We start from the raw sequence: 18,410 nt of genomic DNA, 5'->3' as shown, positions 1-18,410 counted from the left end.
AGCATTATCAGGACCCACAAATATCCCCCCATTGCATTATTATACATTATATTCAACATTATATATAGTAGTTTAATGTAGTACTGACACTAAAACTCTGAAAACTTTCTCACACTGAAATTTTCATTTTGGGTGAATTATACACAATACATATGGATGCATTTTTGTATTGCGATATATTGTGACACGGAATATTGTTACTAGGGCTGTCACTTTACATCGAAAATCAATTGCACAATCGATCGGACCAACCAACACAAGTTTCGAAAACGAGAATAGGGAATCGATTTTAACGGCCTTTTTTTTAACCAAAAATGTGTGTGAGGTGGACAGATCAATACAGGACACAGAACATGTCGGATGCTGGAAAACAACAATGTCTTTTCTGTTCGCCAAATGCTTTTTAATATTCGCTATTACTTCAGTGCAAGTGAACAAGCGCGCCGTTATTTGTTGCGTAGTGACGTGTGTGTGTGTGTGTGACGTGTGTGTTCAAGTAACCCAGAAATGCACAGATTCTGCAATACGCTGTATTTAATATATCATGAGGATCACGAGTTGCGTATTTGCGCTAAATCCCCGCAGATTTGTCTAACACGAACTTCCCCAGCAAAGTGAGTAAACACAGAAACACGCCAGATTGGCTCGTGATTTGACAGCGTTTCCCGCCAAAGTTCATTTGTATCCGCATCTGGCGAGTCGAGGGAGTTAATCTCAATCCCTGAATGTTGCGCTCCTGTTTGTCATTGTGCTGAAACTTCACGCCAATAAATCATCAGGAATATTGCTGACTTGTGCGTCTCAAGCGCCCTCTTTACGCTCGTCCTAACGCCTGTTAGGTGTCCGTGGATTTGCCTGTATTTGGTGATGAAAATTTCTTCAAGTCTTTAGACATGGAAAATCGATTTTACAATGAACACTAATGTCTCAAATCGAGCAGGATTTTTCCACAAAAGTGACAGCCCTAATTGTTACACCCCTAAAATATACAATTCAAAACATTACATTTGGACATAATAATAATCATCCCTATTATCACATTATATCTCAAAACTCACTTGTTTTTGCTGCTTTTCTTCGCCGGGGTTTTCTTGCTCTGTGTGGATGACAGTGACGCTCGGCTCGATTTGCTTTTAGGCACTTTGTCCCGTTCATCAGTCACACTCCGACTTCCTCTGCGCTTCTCCGGCTTCTTTTTCTTCTTCTTGTCCTTCTTTTTCTCTCGTTTTCTTTTCGGTTTGACAATCGGGCCAGATGAGAGGGCGGCGAGCTGCTCGTGCACGGCTCTGAGCTGAAACACAAGACCAGAGTTACCAACCATCCATTTATCTATCTATCTATCTATCTATCTATCTATCTATCTATCTATCTATCTATCTATCTATCTATCTATCTATCTATCTATCTATCTATCTATCTATCTATCTATCTATATATAAACATTAGAAATTCAAAAGTTTGGGATCGGTAAGAGTTTTAACGTTTTTAAAAGAAATTTTAATCAGCTGTTTTCTATGTTAATATACTGTAAGTGTAATTTATTTCTGTGATCAAAGCTGAATTTTCAGCATCATTACTCCAATCTTCAGTGTCACATGATCCTTCAGAAATCACTCTAATATGATGATCTGATGCTCAAGAAACATTTATGATTATCAATATTGAACATATTGAAAATATCTATTTATTTGAAATAGAATCTTTTGTAACATTATAAATGTTTTTACTGTAACTTTTTATCAATTTAATGCATCCTTGCTGAATAAATGTATTATTTTTTTTCTTATAGAAATTTGATTTTAAAATATATTCAAATAGAAAATTGTCATAACATTAAACAAAATCACTATTTTTCTATTTTTAATCAAATAAATGCAGTCCTCGTGAGCAGAAGAGACTTCTTTTTAAAAACATTAAAAATCTTACCGATCCCAAACTTTTGAACGGCAGTATATATATTAGGGGTGGAACGGTACACAGAAGTCACGGTTCGGTTCATACCTCGGTTCAGACATCACGGTTCGGTACGATTTCGGTACAATGGAGGGAAAAGCAAAACAAAAATGCAGAAGGCATTGTATTTTTTAAATAAGTTTTATTAATAAAGGCATAGAACCAGTTTATTTGTAGTGCACTGACAATAGTTTTATATAATTCGTTTTTTAATTAAATTAATAAAACGACAAAAAGACCTTGCGATATGTTTGGTAATTGTACCTGAACTAATTTAAAATTATTGTGCTATATTTCAGATCAATATATTTGTTTTCCTTCATTTTAATTAACATTATTAATTAACAATATAACATTATTCTTATCTGAATTATAAATAACTGATTTCTGTATAAAATAATACTACCATTAAAAACACATTCGATTTTATTTTTTAATCAATGTAGAATGTGTAAGATTAGCGCTCCGAGGACAAGAAATGAAAGTCGGATAAATATGTTTTGCTTTTAAAACAAAAAAAACAGTGTGTGTGTGTGATTTTGGTTGGGTGACAGTTGTAGGTTACAGTTTGACGAGAGTTTACAGTGTGACAAAAGCACAATGTTGTGTTTTATTGCGAGTGTACACAAATATAAGTAAACACTTTGCAGGTTTAATGATCTGTATGAACAAAATGACGGAGTATGTTTTTATGTTTCCACTGTTCGATCACGATCACGCCCGCGCCTCTCTCTCTCTCACACACACACACACACTCCAGCATTGCAATCTTGACATCGCAGCCTGTTCATTATGCGGTCACGGTCACACCAAACGCGAATAGAGCGTCAAATTCGCGTCTATTTTGACGCTAGTCCAAAGCGAATAGGACGCGCGTATAAAGCCAACGTTTGAAGTGAACGCGCGTTCAGAGCTAAGCCGATGGTACAGATTATGTGTCCCTAAAGAACCCGCCTATCTAACAGTAGTTCCGCATTACATTAATTCATTTGCACGCGAGTTTTATTTATTTTTATACCGTGTATTCTCCGTGTAAATTCGTGCACCGAACCGTGACGCCCGTACCGTTTCGGTTCAATACGAATACATGTACCGTTCCACCCCTAATATATATACACACACGCACTTATCATCTTGATTTTTCTGCTTAGTTGCTGTAATCGTTCCTAGTAATACTGTAGATGGCGTGAAGGAAAAGCTGGTTAAAAACTTTAATGCAGTGAATGCAAAAGGATCAAGAAAAGATGACGCACGCTTCAGGTGTTCTGCATTGAGTTCTTATTTCGCAGCTTATTGTGCTTAATTCTATTTCCGTTCTTTGTTTTCTCATTCATGCATGTTTCTTTATCACTCTAATGTGTCAATATAAGATAGATAGATAGATTTCTTTATTGTTATTGTACAATGTAGACAGTTAAGAATAGTTAAACTTACAATCAAAGGCCATATTGTACGTATAAAAAAAACAAATATAAAAAAATAAAAATAATAATAATAATAATATATATATATATATATATATATATATATATATATATATATATATATATATATACATACACACACACACATAGATTTACATAACGCAAATCTCTAATGCTAGACACTTTGCTTGTGTGTGTATTTATATATATATATATATATATATATATATATTAGTGCTGGGCAACGATTAAATGTTTTAATCGTGATTAATCGCAAGATTTTCTTGCGATTAATCGCATTGTTACGCGCAAAATTGAATAATGAATTCTAAAGTAGTGCATTGCGCATTTTTGATTTAAATGTACTGCTATATACACAAAAGTGCAATAACATGTGGTTTGCAAAAACTTTAAACAAATAAGGTGCTTTATACCAGCAGTATTCCCTTTACACAGTATCAATAAAATATTTATTGTAAATCTCAACTTAAACATTAATGTAATCAAATCAAATATTTAAACAAAGCTATTTGCCACTGCCAGGGCATTACCTTTAATCTAGCTTGTTAAAACGAGTCCAGTTTTCTTGGTTTTTTTCTGAACAGGTATCAACAGGTATCTTTTATCAGGGAGCAGCAGAAACAGTCTATGTAGTCAGAGGTCATGACCACTAATATAAGTCGACCAACGTTACTTCTCTGATAGTAGCTTAGGTTTGGTCATGACATGGTTTCCCACGTACACAAAGATTACATTAAACAGAGGTATCTGCGTCGAACTCACGCCGTAGCAACGTACCTGCTGTGTGTAGCGGCGTACCCTTCGGCGTGCCCTGACATGCACCTCTCGCGGACAACCGCGGAAGTTTAAATGAAAATTTAAAAAAAAAAAATTTAAGTTAAAAAGGCTACAGCTGCGTAGCGCACAGAAGCCGTTGCCATGGTTACTATCCATAGAGCGCCTGTCATTCACTCGCGGAGCGCTGTCTCCCTTTCTGTTCACCTGAGAGAACCTGCCAAAGCCTCTCCACTGCTGGTTTGGGTGGGTTATTTGCTGGCTGACAAACATCACACCCCTCCTGTGATCATGTGTATTCAGAGCCAGTGAGCAACGGACTTTCAAAATAATAATAATAAAAAAACTGCGTTAACGTGCGGGAAAAAAATTTGTCGGCATTAATTAATAAATGATTAACGCGTTAACTTGCCCAGCCCTAATATATATATATATATATATATTTTTTTTTTTTACGTGCAATATGGCCTTTGATTCTAAGTTTAACTATAACTATATATATATATATACACTACCGTTCAAAAGTTTGGGGTCAGTGAGAATTTTATTTTTATTTTTTGGAGGAAAGAAATCAATACTTTTATTTATCAAGGAATAATTAAGTTGATCGAAAGTGACAGTAAAGACATTTATAATGTTACAAAAGATTCTAACCCTAACCCTATTCATCAAAGAATCCTAAAAAAAACAAAAAAAACTGTACAACTGACAGACCAACAACTGTTTCAACATTGATAATAATAATAAATGTTTCTTGAGCATCAAATCCTCATATTATACTGATTTGTGAAGGATCATGTGACACTGAAGACACTGACACTGGTGATGCTGAAAATTCAGCTTTGATCACAGGAATAAATTACACTTTACTATATATTCACACAGAAAACAGCTGATTTACACTGGAATAATATTTAATACTATAACTGATTTTTGTTGTATTTTTAATCAAATAAGCGCAGCCATGGTTAGCAGAAGAGAATTCTTTTAAAAGTATTTAAAATCGTACCGACCCCAAACTTTTGAACGGTAGTGTATATACACACACAAATAATAATCTCTTCATCCGCCAGAGACATCTATCAAAGTAAACCTTGATTTGATGCTGTGTGTGTACATGTGTGAAGATGTGTGTAACAGGAAGGTCTGTGTACCTGAGTACACACCTGGTCCTGTAGTTGGGCCAGGCGTTGAGCTCGCTCCTCCTCGCTGTCCGAGCTCGGCTCACTGTCGCTGCTCGGCTCGCTCTCCGACGAAGAGGAAGAGGAGGATGAAGAGGACGAGGAGGACGACGAAGAGGAGGAGTGGTGCATTCCCAGCATGCCCCTGTTCCGTCCCAATGGAATAGGAGACAATTCCTCTTCCTCCGAAACCTCGTCAGGCATTTTTGCGAAACGAAACTCAAACACGTCCTGTGGAAAGACAGAGGGAAACGTAGAATCTGCAGGAGGACAGTCACAGCAAAGCATATGAAATTCTAACAAAAATTAACTAAAAAAAAAAACTTAAAAAAAAATCAGGTTAATTTAAAACAAAAGTTAATAACTGTGAAATTGACAATATGTCAGTGATAAAAGTAGTGTTATTATTATCTAATTTAAAAATTAAAATAAAGTTATTCTTTGTATATTATTTTAGTTATATTATATTATATTTTATTTAAATTATATATTTAAACCTTTTTTGTATTTAAATCGCTCTCAGTTTGACTAGGCCGACATTACGCAAAATAATATCAGGCTTTATTTTCTCCAATAAAACAAGAATATTTAAAAACCCTAAAATAAAAATGAATAATAATAATAATAAAAAACAACATAAAATAATTTTTTTTAATAAATAATAAAAACTACAAAAAATGTATTTCACTCAAATTATAAACTATTTAAATCACTTCAATAAAAAGAAAATAATATTTAAAAATACTAAAATTAATCATAATAATAATACTATAAAATAATAATTGTATTTAAATTATAAACCTTTTTTTTAAATGCTCTGTTTAACAAGGTAGAATTAAATAAAAGGATTTATTTCCTCCAAATAAATAAATTAATAAATAATGTTTAAAAAACTAAATGAGTAATAATAATAATTTAAAACATCTAAAAATAATAATACAAAATAAAATAAAAATAAAAATATATATAAATATATAAATCATTTAAGGCATAAAAACATTAAACATTAAAATGAAAAATAAATAATAAAAACAACATCTAATAATAATAAAAAATAATAAATAATTATTTTACTTAAATTATAAAGTTTTTTAAATTGCTGTTTAACTAGGCTGGATTAATAAACAAGGCTTTATTTCCTCCAAATAAAAATAATTATATTTAAAATACTAAATGAGTAATAATAATAAATTTAAAACATCTAATAATAATAATAATAATAATTACAAAATAAAATAAAAAAGATCATTTTATTCAAAATAAAAGTTCAAAATCATTTTAGTTATCAGCAAAAACAAACAAACCTCTCTAACATGTCCAGCTTAAAATCACTAAGCAGCTTGCACAAAACCAGCATATTTTAGGATCATTAAGGTTATTTTGCATTTCAGCATCCCTGTACAACAGAACAGAAGAGGCGTTTGAGTTTGCGCACCTGCAGTTTCCGTGCCATGCTGACCACGTCATGTTCGGGAGGGTTGTACTTGTAGCAGTTGGAGAACATGAGTCTGACATCGGCGCTGAACTGCTGGGCGTCTCTGTACTCGCGCTCGTCCATCTTCCTCTGAGCAACACACAACACAGGAGGAGTGCTAGTTACATGTTACATGACACACAACGATTTGCTACATTTAACAAATAAGCTTTAAAGCCCATTCTTAGGAATGAAACATCCCCCCAAAAGAGCAGAAAAGATGGCTTTATTGCTGTGGTCATGTGGTCAAGACCCAGGCCATAGGAAAGACAGAAACAGACCTTAAAACAAACTTTCCTGCATTAATTTGAGATAATTTGCTACATACATCACCTTAGTGTTTTACAACATGAATCGATTAAATTCCCAATTCATTGGCTCCTGATTCAATTCAGGAATTATTTTTGCAAATTCAAAACAATGGCTGATATTATTTGATAGATAAAAAAATAAAAAAAAGTAATATTTTGAAATATTATTACCATTTAAAATGACTGAATATATAAGTAATTTATTCCTGTGATCAAAGCTGAATTTTCAGCATCATTACTCCAGTCTTCAGTGTCACATGATCCTTCAGAAATCACTCTCATATGATGATCTGATGCTCAAGAAACATTTATGATTATTATCAATGTTGAAAACAGTTGTGCTGATACACATATTTCTGTGTAAATATGTCAACTGATTTGATAAAATCTGAGTTCTTGTCATATTGTATTACCATTTTCTAAACTATAGCAAATAGAGCCCGACCGATATATCGGCGGGCCGATATTATCGGCCGATTTTAGGCATTTCCCTAAACTATCGGTATCGGCATTTATAATGGCCGATAAATGAATATTTAAAAAATGCGGGTGCGGTGATTCATGTAAGGGTGGCGCTGCCAATAAAGCACCTAAAAGCTGTCACAAGAACTGGCAAAAGTAATGATTATGAATACAACAAATATAGCAAGGAGACATTTTAATTGTTTATTAATAAACAAGTGTTTTTAGTCAGTGTCAGCCAAAGATGAAGTTGACGATGCTGACTCGCGATCTTCAGTGAACGCGTGCCAGAGAGAAATGCACATTTCATATGATTACATGAGTCTGTCTGTCTTTCGTTTTGAATTGTTCTGTTTAAAAGTAGACATTTCAATAAAGATAGGCTATATTTCAATTCTCAGGTCTATACGCTGAGTTTCGGTTCATGAGACGAGCTCCAGTTCACCCGCACGCGCCTCCGTGTCGAGATTATCTATCGTCTGCTAAATTTACTTCTTATAAATTAAATCCAGGCAAATGGTTGATGAAACATTGATTAAAATTAAGATACAATTAATACAAAACGAAATTCACTTTGAAACGAAAGGTTTTGTGCTTTCTGTTTGATGTCTATGTGAAAGTTTCAAAGCATATTTTAGTGCCGCTTTCAGAGCGCTCACGTCCGTAGTGCTGAACTGTCGCGTCTGTAACATTGTTTTTTTCCTCATAAATGCGGACACGAAAAATAAAATAAAATAAAATGAATATTTTATGTAGCCTGTGGAGACTGAGAGCCAACCCTTCTTCATCCGGTGGGTAGTAGCCTATTTGTGATTTGCGCAGTGTAATTCACAGAATTGATTTCTCTGCTACAAGCCTCTGTCACGTATGATGAGCTTGTGACTATTGCAAGCGCGCAGCTGAGAAGTCCTGATTATATTGTCTGCTATATTTAGGCCTACTTCTTATTTATTAAGGCAATTGGTTGATGAAACATTGATTAAAATGCGTGGCGCGAGCGATCTCCGACAGTAAACTGATTCTGCTTTGTCTAGGGTAAACAGCTGTTGCGACGCGAGCAGTCACGGCCGCGTCCGGTGTAGACACCGTGTTAAAGCTCATTCTGCCTGATAACGCTACGTTACAACATCAAGCAATATTCCAAAAATTTATATAATTATAACACTTTATATAGGGCCATTTTGCATTAAGAGTAGCCTAGTTTCACGTTTAGTACGTTTTGCTTACTAATTATTTAAAATAGTATAAAAGTACTGTACATATGTAATTAAAAGCGTTTTCATTATGATATTATTAATTTTACTTTAGTAAAAAGATCTGAGTTCTTCCTCCACTGGTAGAGATTAGAGGAATTAAGAGTAAAAATAGAAGATAATAAGGTTGTCAGTGACACTTTTTATATATTTATTGATATAGTTATGACTAAATTAAAAGACAAAGTCGTTAGTGAAGATTATGCAACAGTATTTAGAATATAATATAATATAATATAACATGCAATGCAAACTAGTTTGGTTACAGCTCAGCTGTATAATTCTCATTCTATCATTCCCCCTGCCTCCATTACATATCTGTGTCACACAAGTGTTTGATTACCACATTTGAGTGATCATTGCAAAACGTGTTTATAAAATATATTTATTCTGTTTATAGCTACTGTGTAAAGTACCCATCAAAAGTTTGTACACACCAATAGGAAAGTGTCCAAACTTTTGACTGGTATACTGTACTATAATACACATAAATAATATTGCTACAGTATTATAATATACACATAAATAATATCGGCCGATATATCGGTATCGGACTTTTTTTACTCCCTAATATCGGTATCGGCATCGGCCCCCAAAAATCCATATCGGTCGGGCTCTAATAGCAAATAAACTGTGATAATGTGAGAAATGTTGAAGGTGTCTGAATAAACTTTGGTTCGAATGTAGTTAATAGTGAGACCATGAACTAAAGTCTAACCCCAATTTTGCATCAAGAATACAAGCCTAATGCAAGTAAAAAGCTCCCAAATGATTATTAAAACTACTAAGAAAGGTCAAAGTAAGGTGGTTCATGCATGTCACCTTGATGGTGCTGAGGTCCATGGGGTGTTTGATGATGTCGTTGTAGTCGTGCAGGCCCAGTGTTGACGTGTCCACGGGTTTGTAGAAGGGCCAGGCGTACGCCGCATGTTTCTTGGACAGCAGTTCTTTAAGGACGCCGCTACAGTAGCGAAGCTGCTTGCTAAGCTTCCCGCGCCGCGAGGGCTGATGGGGTCGCACGGACTCGGGGAGGTCTTTACGGGGAGGTTTGATTGGCCGACGGGACAGGGGTCGACCCAAGGCGGGCTGGAGGTGCGTGGGCTCGTTCACTCCTGTACTGGGAGAGCAGTTTACAGCCGTGGAGGACAGAGAGTGAGGAATCTCTCCGGACGATCCGTGACCTTTTCCCATTCCTCCCATCCGAGCCGCCGAGGTCACGGGGAAGCCGAGAGTAGTGGGAGTGGTGGTGTCGGCTTTACGCTTCACGCCCTTCTTCTGCAGAGACAACAGAGACATAAGCGTCGCTGTTAGTGGCCGTGATAACTACATACTTACAAATGAACCAATCAGAAGCTGTAAACGAGAGCAATGGCAGAAGACAAGCGAATCATCAGACGAATGGCTTGTGAAGACTCGGAATATAGAGCACAATTTATTTAGTCTCAGATTTTTGGGAGATTTACTGCAGAATTTTGAGAGAGAAAAAAAACAGTATCATTAAATATTTTAAATGTTGTACTCTATAGTGTCGAACTAAACTGAGTGACAGCTTCAGTGATTATAAAAAGCAATCTCTTCTTGCTGTGTGAAATTCAGTCACAATTTGAAAAGTTTGTTTTTCACATTTTTCTAAATGTCATAATCATGTGTTAACAAACAAGTATTCATTACTTCAATGAGCTCATTGTTTCTGCATTAAATTATTACATTGTTAAATTAATACCTTTTCGCTTACTGTGATTTTGTATATGTACATTTCTGTAATACATAACTTAGTTTCCTCTGACAACAGATCTCTGTACATTGTGGGCTTGTGCATTTTTGTGAGTGTATGTGTGAGAGTGTGCGTGTGTGTGAGAGAGTGTGAGTGTGTGTGTGTAAGAGAGTGTGTGTATGAGAGAGTGTGTGTGTGTGAGAGAGTGAGTGTGCGAGAGAGTGTGTGTGTGTGTGTGTGTGTGTGTGTGTGTGTGTGTGTGTGTGTGTGTGTGTGTGTGTGTGTGTGTGTGTGTGTGTGAAAAAGAGTGTGTGTAAGAGTGTGTGTATGACAGAGTGTGTGTGTGCGTGCGTGCGTGTGTGAGTGTGTGTGCGTGTGAGTGTAAGAGAGTGTGTGTATGAGAGAGTGTGTGTGTGTGAGAGAGTGAGTGTGCGAGAGAGTGTGTGTGTGTGTGTGTGTGTGTGTGTGTGTGTGTGTGTGTGTGTGTGTGTGTGTGTGTGTGTGTGTGTGTGAGAAAAAGAGTGTGTGTAAGAGTGTGTGTATGACAGAGTGTGTGTGTGCGTGCGTGCGTGTGTGAGTGTGTGTGCGTGTGAGTGTAAGAGAGTGTGTGTATGAGAGAGTGTGTGTGTGTGAGAGTGCGAGAGAGTGTGTGTGTGTGTGTGTGTGTGTGTGTGTGTGTGTGTGTGTGTGTGTGTGTGTGTGTGTGTGTGTGTGTGAAAAAGAGTGTGTGTAAGAGTGTGTGTATGACAGAGTGTGTGTGTGCGTGCGTGCGTGTGTGAGTGTGTGTGCGTGTGAGTGTATGAGTGTGTGTGTACCTTTGCCGTGGGTTGAGTGTGTGTGTGAGTGTGTGTGTACCTTTGCCGTGGGTTGAGTGTGTGTGTGAGTGTGTGTGTACCTTTGCCGTGGGTTGAATGAGTGTGTGTGTGTGTGAGTGTATGAGTGTGTGTACTTTTGCCGTGGGTTGAGTGAGTGTGTGTTTGTGTGAGTGTATGAGTGTGTGTACCTTTGCCGTGGGTTGAGTGTGTGTGTGAGTGTGTGTGTACCTTTGCCGTGGGTTGAGTGAGTGTGTGTGCGTGTCTGTGTGAGTGTGTGTGTACCTTTGCCGTGGGTTGAGTGTGTGTGTGTGTGTGTGTGTGTGTGTGCTTACCTTTGCCGTGGGTTGAGTGGGTGTGTGTGTGTGTGTGTGTGTGTGTGCGTGTGTGAGTGTGCGTGCGTATGAGTGTGTGTACCTTTGCCGTTGGTTGAGTGTGTGTGTGAGTGTGTGTGTACCTTTGCCGTGGGTTGAGTGAGTGTGTGTGCGTGTCTGTGTGTGTATGTGTGTACCTTTGCCGTGGGTTGAGTGTGTGTGTGTGTGTGTGTGTGTGTGTGTGTGTGTACCTTTGCCGTGGGTTGAGTGGGTGGGGGGGTCATCAGTGGTGGGGGAGGAGCAGTGTTGCTCAGCAGGGTCTGTGGAGGAGTGGAGAACCGTGAATCTGGCGTCTCGGGTGAGGAAGGAGAGTACGCCGACTGAGACACCGCCGGCACCTGGTGAGCCGTCAGCACACTTCCTCCTCCTGATGGAAACAATACATTATCAGATGCAATTATTACAAAGTTTTGCCAAAGTGACAGAAAGACTAATTAACAGCTTAAAGTCCCCCTGTAGTCAATCATTTAATTCCTTAAAACTGCCTCATTTAGTATGCGTGGTTCTATGAATATGCAAATGAGCCCCGCCTCCACTCACTCACTCACTCAGAGATCCACTGGTTGACGATCACACGTTGATCTGATTGGTTACAAGGTTGTTTGTGACGTCAGAAACACCAGCGATTTCAAACCGTGTTTTTGAGACTGTCTTTGGTTCACTGCAGTTTTAAGCAGAAAATACTCAGCAATGCTGTCGACTTATGAACTTACACATGGTTTGTCTTAAAGCATATTAAAAACACCACTTATAAAAGCTTGATTGGGACCACAGGGGGACTTTAACATCTAAACGGGGTTTTCTTAGCAAGAATAAGCTACAAATGTACACTAGATTATGACGGTGCAACTCACCTCGGCCTCTGCGACCTTTAATGGTTTTAGCTCCTCTACCTTTAGGAGTCGGAGGGAGAAACTCAACCTCATCCGGGGGCATTTGGGCAACTTTCTGTAAGAAGACCTTCTCCAGAGACTGTGCCATCAGCACAATGTCATCTGTGGGCTGAGAAACAATTCAGCGGCATCAGTTGTTGTGGACATGTACATGCAGGCGGACGGCAGGTATGAACAGTACGGAGCCCCTAAAGGGACATGGAGAAAATGTGAAATTATTTGGAAATATCTAAATCGCAAATGTTTGCGTTCCCCCGAGAAACTTTCCTCTTACTTGCAAAGAACACAAAAGTTTTCAGAGGGAATGCAAACATTTTAAGATTGCATGTAAAAGCATTTCCAAATAATTTCCCTTTAGTACATCAAACCGTTCAATTGTTTGTGGTTGGAAGGATGTTTTTGAAAAAACACCAAGGCTGCATTTATTTGATTACAAATACAGTAAAAACACTAAAATTGTGAAATATTATTCCAATGTTAAGTAGCTATTTTCTATATGAATATCTAGTAAAGTGTAATTTATTTCTGTGATCAAAGCGGAGTTTTCAGCATCATTACTCCAGTCTTCAGTGTCACATGATCCTTCAGAAATCACTCTAATATGATGATTTGATGAGCAAGAAACATTTATGACTATTATCAATGTTGAACACAGTGGAAACAGCGATAATTTCCTTTCCAGGATTCTTTGATCAATAGAAAGTTAAAAAGAAAAGCATTTATTTGAAATGGAATCATTGGAAGTATTATACACTTTGATCAATTTAATGCGTCCTTGCTGAATAAATTGGTTTTATTGCTGACTATTGGTAATATTTGTTTATTTTCCTGAGACAAAACTTATGAACGGAAGTGTAGGTGGACGTATATTAATACATGCATGGTTCTGACAGCATTCAAGTACATCTAGAAAGTACAAACTCTTATTTTAAATATGAAATGACGCATATTCTTCATGTCACCTATAACCATTTGACTTTGAAAATACCATAGAAAAACAACTAGCTGAAATAGTGTTTTAAGATTATCATGTATTATTCAGGTACAGAAACTGGAATCAAATGTAAAATAACACTGCAGATAACACTTACAAATATAGATACAAAAGTAATTCAGTCAAGACGAGTAATCAAACAACAAAAGACAGAGAGAAAATTCAGTGTTATTATAGAGACGGCAGAAATATTAGGCTGCTGTCACTTTAAGAGCCGCACGGATCTAATATACTGATACACGTGTAGCACAGAAAACAGTTTTCTGAATAGTTTAAAGGGGAGGTTCAGGATTTTGGACATCGGACCTCATTTCCAAGTTAGCCTGGGTGTTATTTATCAGTGGAGACAGTTTTCACAAAATGTTCATCCAGTCGTTCCAGTTGCATAGTTCGCCGGTGCTAGGCTAGCGCGAGTCAACGGTATCTGCTAGCCTGCCATTAAAAACAGTTTTACCCGCTCCACAGTTCACCAAACGCAAATACATTATAACGCCAGACTATCCATGTAAATGTCTGTTGAGAGAATGTTAGAAATCAAACTACTCTTGCATCTCAATGATCGCATTACATTTACAGGAACTAGTTTCTCAGCAGCGGCGGGATTTTACTTTGCTCCGGTTAGTAGTACTGCGGCGAAAAGTAAACACAGAACAGAAGCGCACTACAGTCATATTGAAACATTCGATTGTAAACGAAGGAATTGACCTATGGCTAAGCCACGCCCCCTCCACTCACTCGGACACACAGTCCACATTCGGTGACAGGCGCTATGGCAGCTGTCACAGTAGGAGACATTTCACAGGAGGCAATTGATGATTTTTGGAGACAGAAAGATTATATATCATCTCGAAGTCACCAAAAGGGCCTTAAAGGGATACTCCACTTTTTTTGGAAATAGGCTCATTTTACAACTCCCCCAGAGTTAAACTGTTGAGTTTTACCGTTTTTGAATCCATTCAGCCGATCTCCGGTTCTGGCGGTACCACTTTTAGCACTTTTGACGCAGCGCCTGAAAATAGGCCACCTTCCGTCAACACAACGGAACTATTTTCAGGCGCTGCGTCATATCATTACGCCTGCTGCACTCATGGTACGGCAGTGAAGTTTCTTGATTATTACGCAGGAATGAGAGTATAGTTCCTAGCCATATCAGCCTAGAAAATCGCAACTTTACATTTTCCGTCGGTCTTAGTGCACGATGTAACTACAGAAGAGTCAAGTTTTAAATAGGAAAAATATCGAAACTCTTTGGTCATTTTTTTTTTAGAAATGCTAATGGTCTTGTCCACTCCAATGATGTATGCTAAGCTATGCTAAAAGTGGTACCGCCAGAACCGGAGATCGGCTGAATGGATTCAAAAACGGTAAAACTGAACAGTTTAACTCTGGGGGAGTTGTAAAATGAGCCTATTTCCAAAAAAAGTGGAGTATCCCTTTAAAGCAGCACTAAGTAGGAATTCCGTTTTTGTCAAACAGCGACCCCTAGAGTCGCTGTGGAGTACTTGTACTGTCGTGAATAGCACTCACACAGAGATGGCTCGCACTCACGGCCGGATCCCCTCCCCCTGTACACCGGTACCTGTTCAGTAGGATGGACGCTGTAACGAGTGGAAATAAGGTATGGCCCCTTTAAGAGCTGCGCGCGCCCAACACCACATGTATACGGCGCCGGGTTATTTCTGTTTGATGCTCATTTTATCAGAATTTTATCAGATCTGTTTTTTGCCGTAAAGCAATTCGTTACCTCGCGAGACCTGATATCACACGATACTTTGGGCGGCTCTCCGGCCCAAAGTTGCAAGGGTGGTTTTGCGGCTCACAGGCACCAGGGGGGTGCGAGACGACCACCATTCAACACGAAATCAGTAATACAAACATTACAATGACTCCAAAGCTGTTCGGTTAAGGTAAAAAAGTTACTTAGTTCACCTTTAACTATTCATTGGAGGGTTATATTAATAATTTTATTGTTGAGAAGGTCGATGAAAAGCTTCAGCTCCAGGCAAAAATGCACAGTGTAAACGTGATAAACCGCATCTCGTTGCCATCACCATCTCAGACAACAAGATCGAGGACCAGCACTGTTCATGCACCATACTTACTTTGTTTAGGCAAACAAAGTAAGTATGGTCAATTTTGAATTCATGGGGACTTTAAATAACCGAGATAACAAATGTTAGCAGTAGGCAATTTAGTTTGCCTAAATTGATCATAACATTTGTTATCTCGGTTATTTAAAGTCCCCATGAATTCAAAATTGACCATACTTACTTTGTTTGCCTAAATTGATCGTTTTGTGGTGAACAGTTCATCCATGCAAGTCAATCCACACAAAAAAAATTTTTGTCTTCGTAATCTTTAATCAAAATCTGAAATTTCCCCTCCCCTCTGCATTGGAGGACCTTCCCTGTTGACGTAGGTTTGACGGTTTGGGCGTCTGCTTAACATCCGTAGCCACGCCCCCTCCAACTGACAGTAGACAGGCTGAATGAAAACACCTACTTTTCTAGATCCAATCAGGTGCTAGTTGGGAAAAAAGCCACGCCCACTATTTTGCCTCATTTAGTATTCCGTTTCTCTCGGAAATACGTCACAACACTGGAGAAAAGTTGTTTGCAACTTCCGGTTCACGGGGACTTTAAAGATCCGTTAATGAAGCCAAGTGACATGATGTACAACGCAGCTAGAAGCTAACGTCAACGTTTTCTAATGTAAGCCTAACGTTACGTTAGAGATGTTAAAGATAACGTTCAAATACGTTGTTGACTTAGAACAGATGTAGACATCCTTGTTTAATTTATCCACGTTTAGTTGGTGTTGTGGTCTACCGCATAACTTTATCCAGAGCAGATAAGTTACTTATCTCGGTTGAGATGTGGCTTGGGAAAGGGTAAAAAATACACACTGTCGCCCAGCCTCTCGGGATGCCTAGTGTCGGAGTACCCCATGCACACCGTTTGACCATTTTAAACTTAAAATGACAAGAAAAAACATAAAAACGAATGAAAACTGACTAACTGCAATGCATTTCAATGGACGTGGAAGCAGAGAATGTCCGAGTGTATTGAGTTAGCTATGATCACTGTGATTGGCTCATCGTGTTTGGGGGCGTGGCTTAGCCATAGGTCAATTGGCAACATGGTGATTCGGGTGTGCATATCTAAATTTTTCATCTTCGTGAAATATACTCTGCTTCTGTAGTTATGAGTGTCAGCGGCAGGTAAATACACTTGCATGATTGTCATGTGGACCGGCTCGGTAACCTAATATCACTCCGCCGCTGCTGTAGACTGCGCTAATAAATACAGGGAACAAAGTATTGCAATGCAATGAAAGGGTAGTTTGATTTCTATCATCATTCTCTCAACAGACATTTACATGGATAGTCTGGCGTTATAATGTATTTGCGTTTGGTGAACTGTGGAGCGGGTAAAACTGTTTTTAATGGAAGGCTAGCAGATACCGTTGACTCGCGCTAGCCTAGCACCGGCGAACTATGCAACTGGAACGACTGGATGACATTGTGTAAACTGTCTCCACTGCTAAATAACACCCAGGCTAACTTGGAAATGAGGCCCGATGTCCAAAATCCTGAACCTCCCCTTTAAAATCATATTGAAATGCTCACAAAGGAATTGAAATTTTAATCTTATAACAAGTATTCGATTCCCAACCTTACTAATGCGTCCATTGCAACACACACACCTTATTGTAAATGTAGCAGTTAGTGAACATGGTATTGAAGTCCTGCAGACATTCGCCGGCGCTGCAATAGTAGTTATTCTCCAGCCGTCTCTTGATGGAGCCCATGTCCATCGGCTGTTTAATGATCTTATGGTAGTCCTGAAAGCAAACCAGGCATCACTGGAGATCATATCATCTGTGCATATGAATATGGGGAAGGTCAACGCTTGTAGACATGCTGTCAGACTATTGGTAATATGAGTCTGAAAGTGATCGAATACAACTTACAACAACATACAGTCAAACCAAACATTATTCAGACATTGGTGCAGGACAATATAGTTCATTTATGTAAGTGAGGAGAGCAAAATAAAGTAAACTGAGACATATTACACCCAAATATTCTTCATACAGTGACTACCAGTCAAATGTATAAAAATGTTTTCTTCAGTGTGTTTTCTGTAATTGCTAATGCTCTTTTTACACACACACTGAACAACATGAAGCATTGCTTGGTCACTGGTTGAGCTAAACTGGTATTATCTAATTGTGTAGTTATATTTAACAGCTGACAGATATTCAACATAATTCATGTGTGAGAGTCTAACAGAAGGACGGACATAACCAGTCGAATATCCACTGATCTGGGGCCGTATTCACAAAGAATTTTATTTTACCACTAGGAGTACTCCTAAATCGCACTAAAATATTTTAGCTAGGAGTTTTCTCTTAAAAGTTATTCACAACGCCTTTCAGACCTACTCTTAGTAAGGAAAAATGACAACTCCTAAACTATGAGTCTTCGTTGCTATGGATGACGTCAATTATCATGCACGAGCTTCCTCGCAATGATCACGGTGATTGGGTGTTAAGATGACAGGGTCATCATGCGGTACATAACACAGACGCAACAAATCATGAAATTACGACATCTAAATAAGTCTGTGTCTTATCTGTGAGAGAGAGAGAGAGAGAGAGAGAGAGAGAGAGAGAGAGAGAGAGAGAGAGAGAGAGAGAGAGAGAGAGAGAGAGAGAGAGAGAGAGAGAGAGAGAGAGAGAGAGAGAGAGAGAGAGAGAGAGAGAGAG

At 38.1% G+C, this 18,410-nt stretch overlaps 1 protein-coding gene across 5 annotated transcripts in view; it reads right to left on the bottom strand.

Annotated features, from left to right (window-relative positions):
• LOC130076211 (bromodomain-containing protein 2-like) overlaps window positions 1-17,508 on the bottom strand; it is a 29,392-nt gene extending 11,884 nt beyond the window's left edge. For 2 of the 5 annotated variants that reach the window (XM_056241208.1, XM_056241210.1), the window contains exons 1-7: window positions 17,346-17,508; window positions 12,608-12,755; window positions 11,945-12,120; window positions 9,676-10,128; window positions 6,789-6,917; window positions 5,339-5,584; window positions 1,059-1,291 (exon numbers count right to left, since the gene is read on the bottom strand). In XM_056241208.1, coding sequence (XP_056097183.1) covers window positions 1,059-1,291; window positions 5,339-5,584; window positions 6,789-6,917; window positions 9,676-10,128; window positions 11,945-12,120; window positions 12,608-12,755; window positions 17,346-17,456 — 1,496 coding nt within the window. In that variant the 5' untranslated portion in view covers window positions 17,457-17,508. Of the gene's footprint in view, window positions 1-1,058; window positions 1,292-5,326; window positions 5,585-6,788; window positions 6,918-9,675; window positions 10,129-11,944; window positions 12,121-12,607; window positions 12,756-17,345 lie in introns of all 5 variants that reach the window. The other 3 variants (XM_056241206.1, XM_056241209.1, XM_056241207.1) reach the window with 2 other exon arrangements.
• Window positions 17,509-18,410: the final 902 nt, after the last annotated feature.

Source organism: Rhinichthys klamathensis, unplaced genomic scaffold (genome assembly GCF_029890125.1).
Source record: "Rhinichthys klamathensis goyatoka isolate OS25496 unplaced genomic scaffold, OSU_Roscu_1.1 h1tg000634l_1, whole genome shotgun sequence".
Taxonomy (NCBI): domain Eukaryota; kingdom Metazoa; phylum Chordata; class Actinopteri; order Cypriniformes; family Leuciscidae; genus Rhinichthys; species Rhinichthys klamathensis.
Note: the sequence above shows the minus strand (reverse complement) of the source record. Positions and strands in the feature narration are given on the sequence as shown.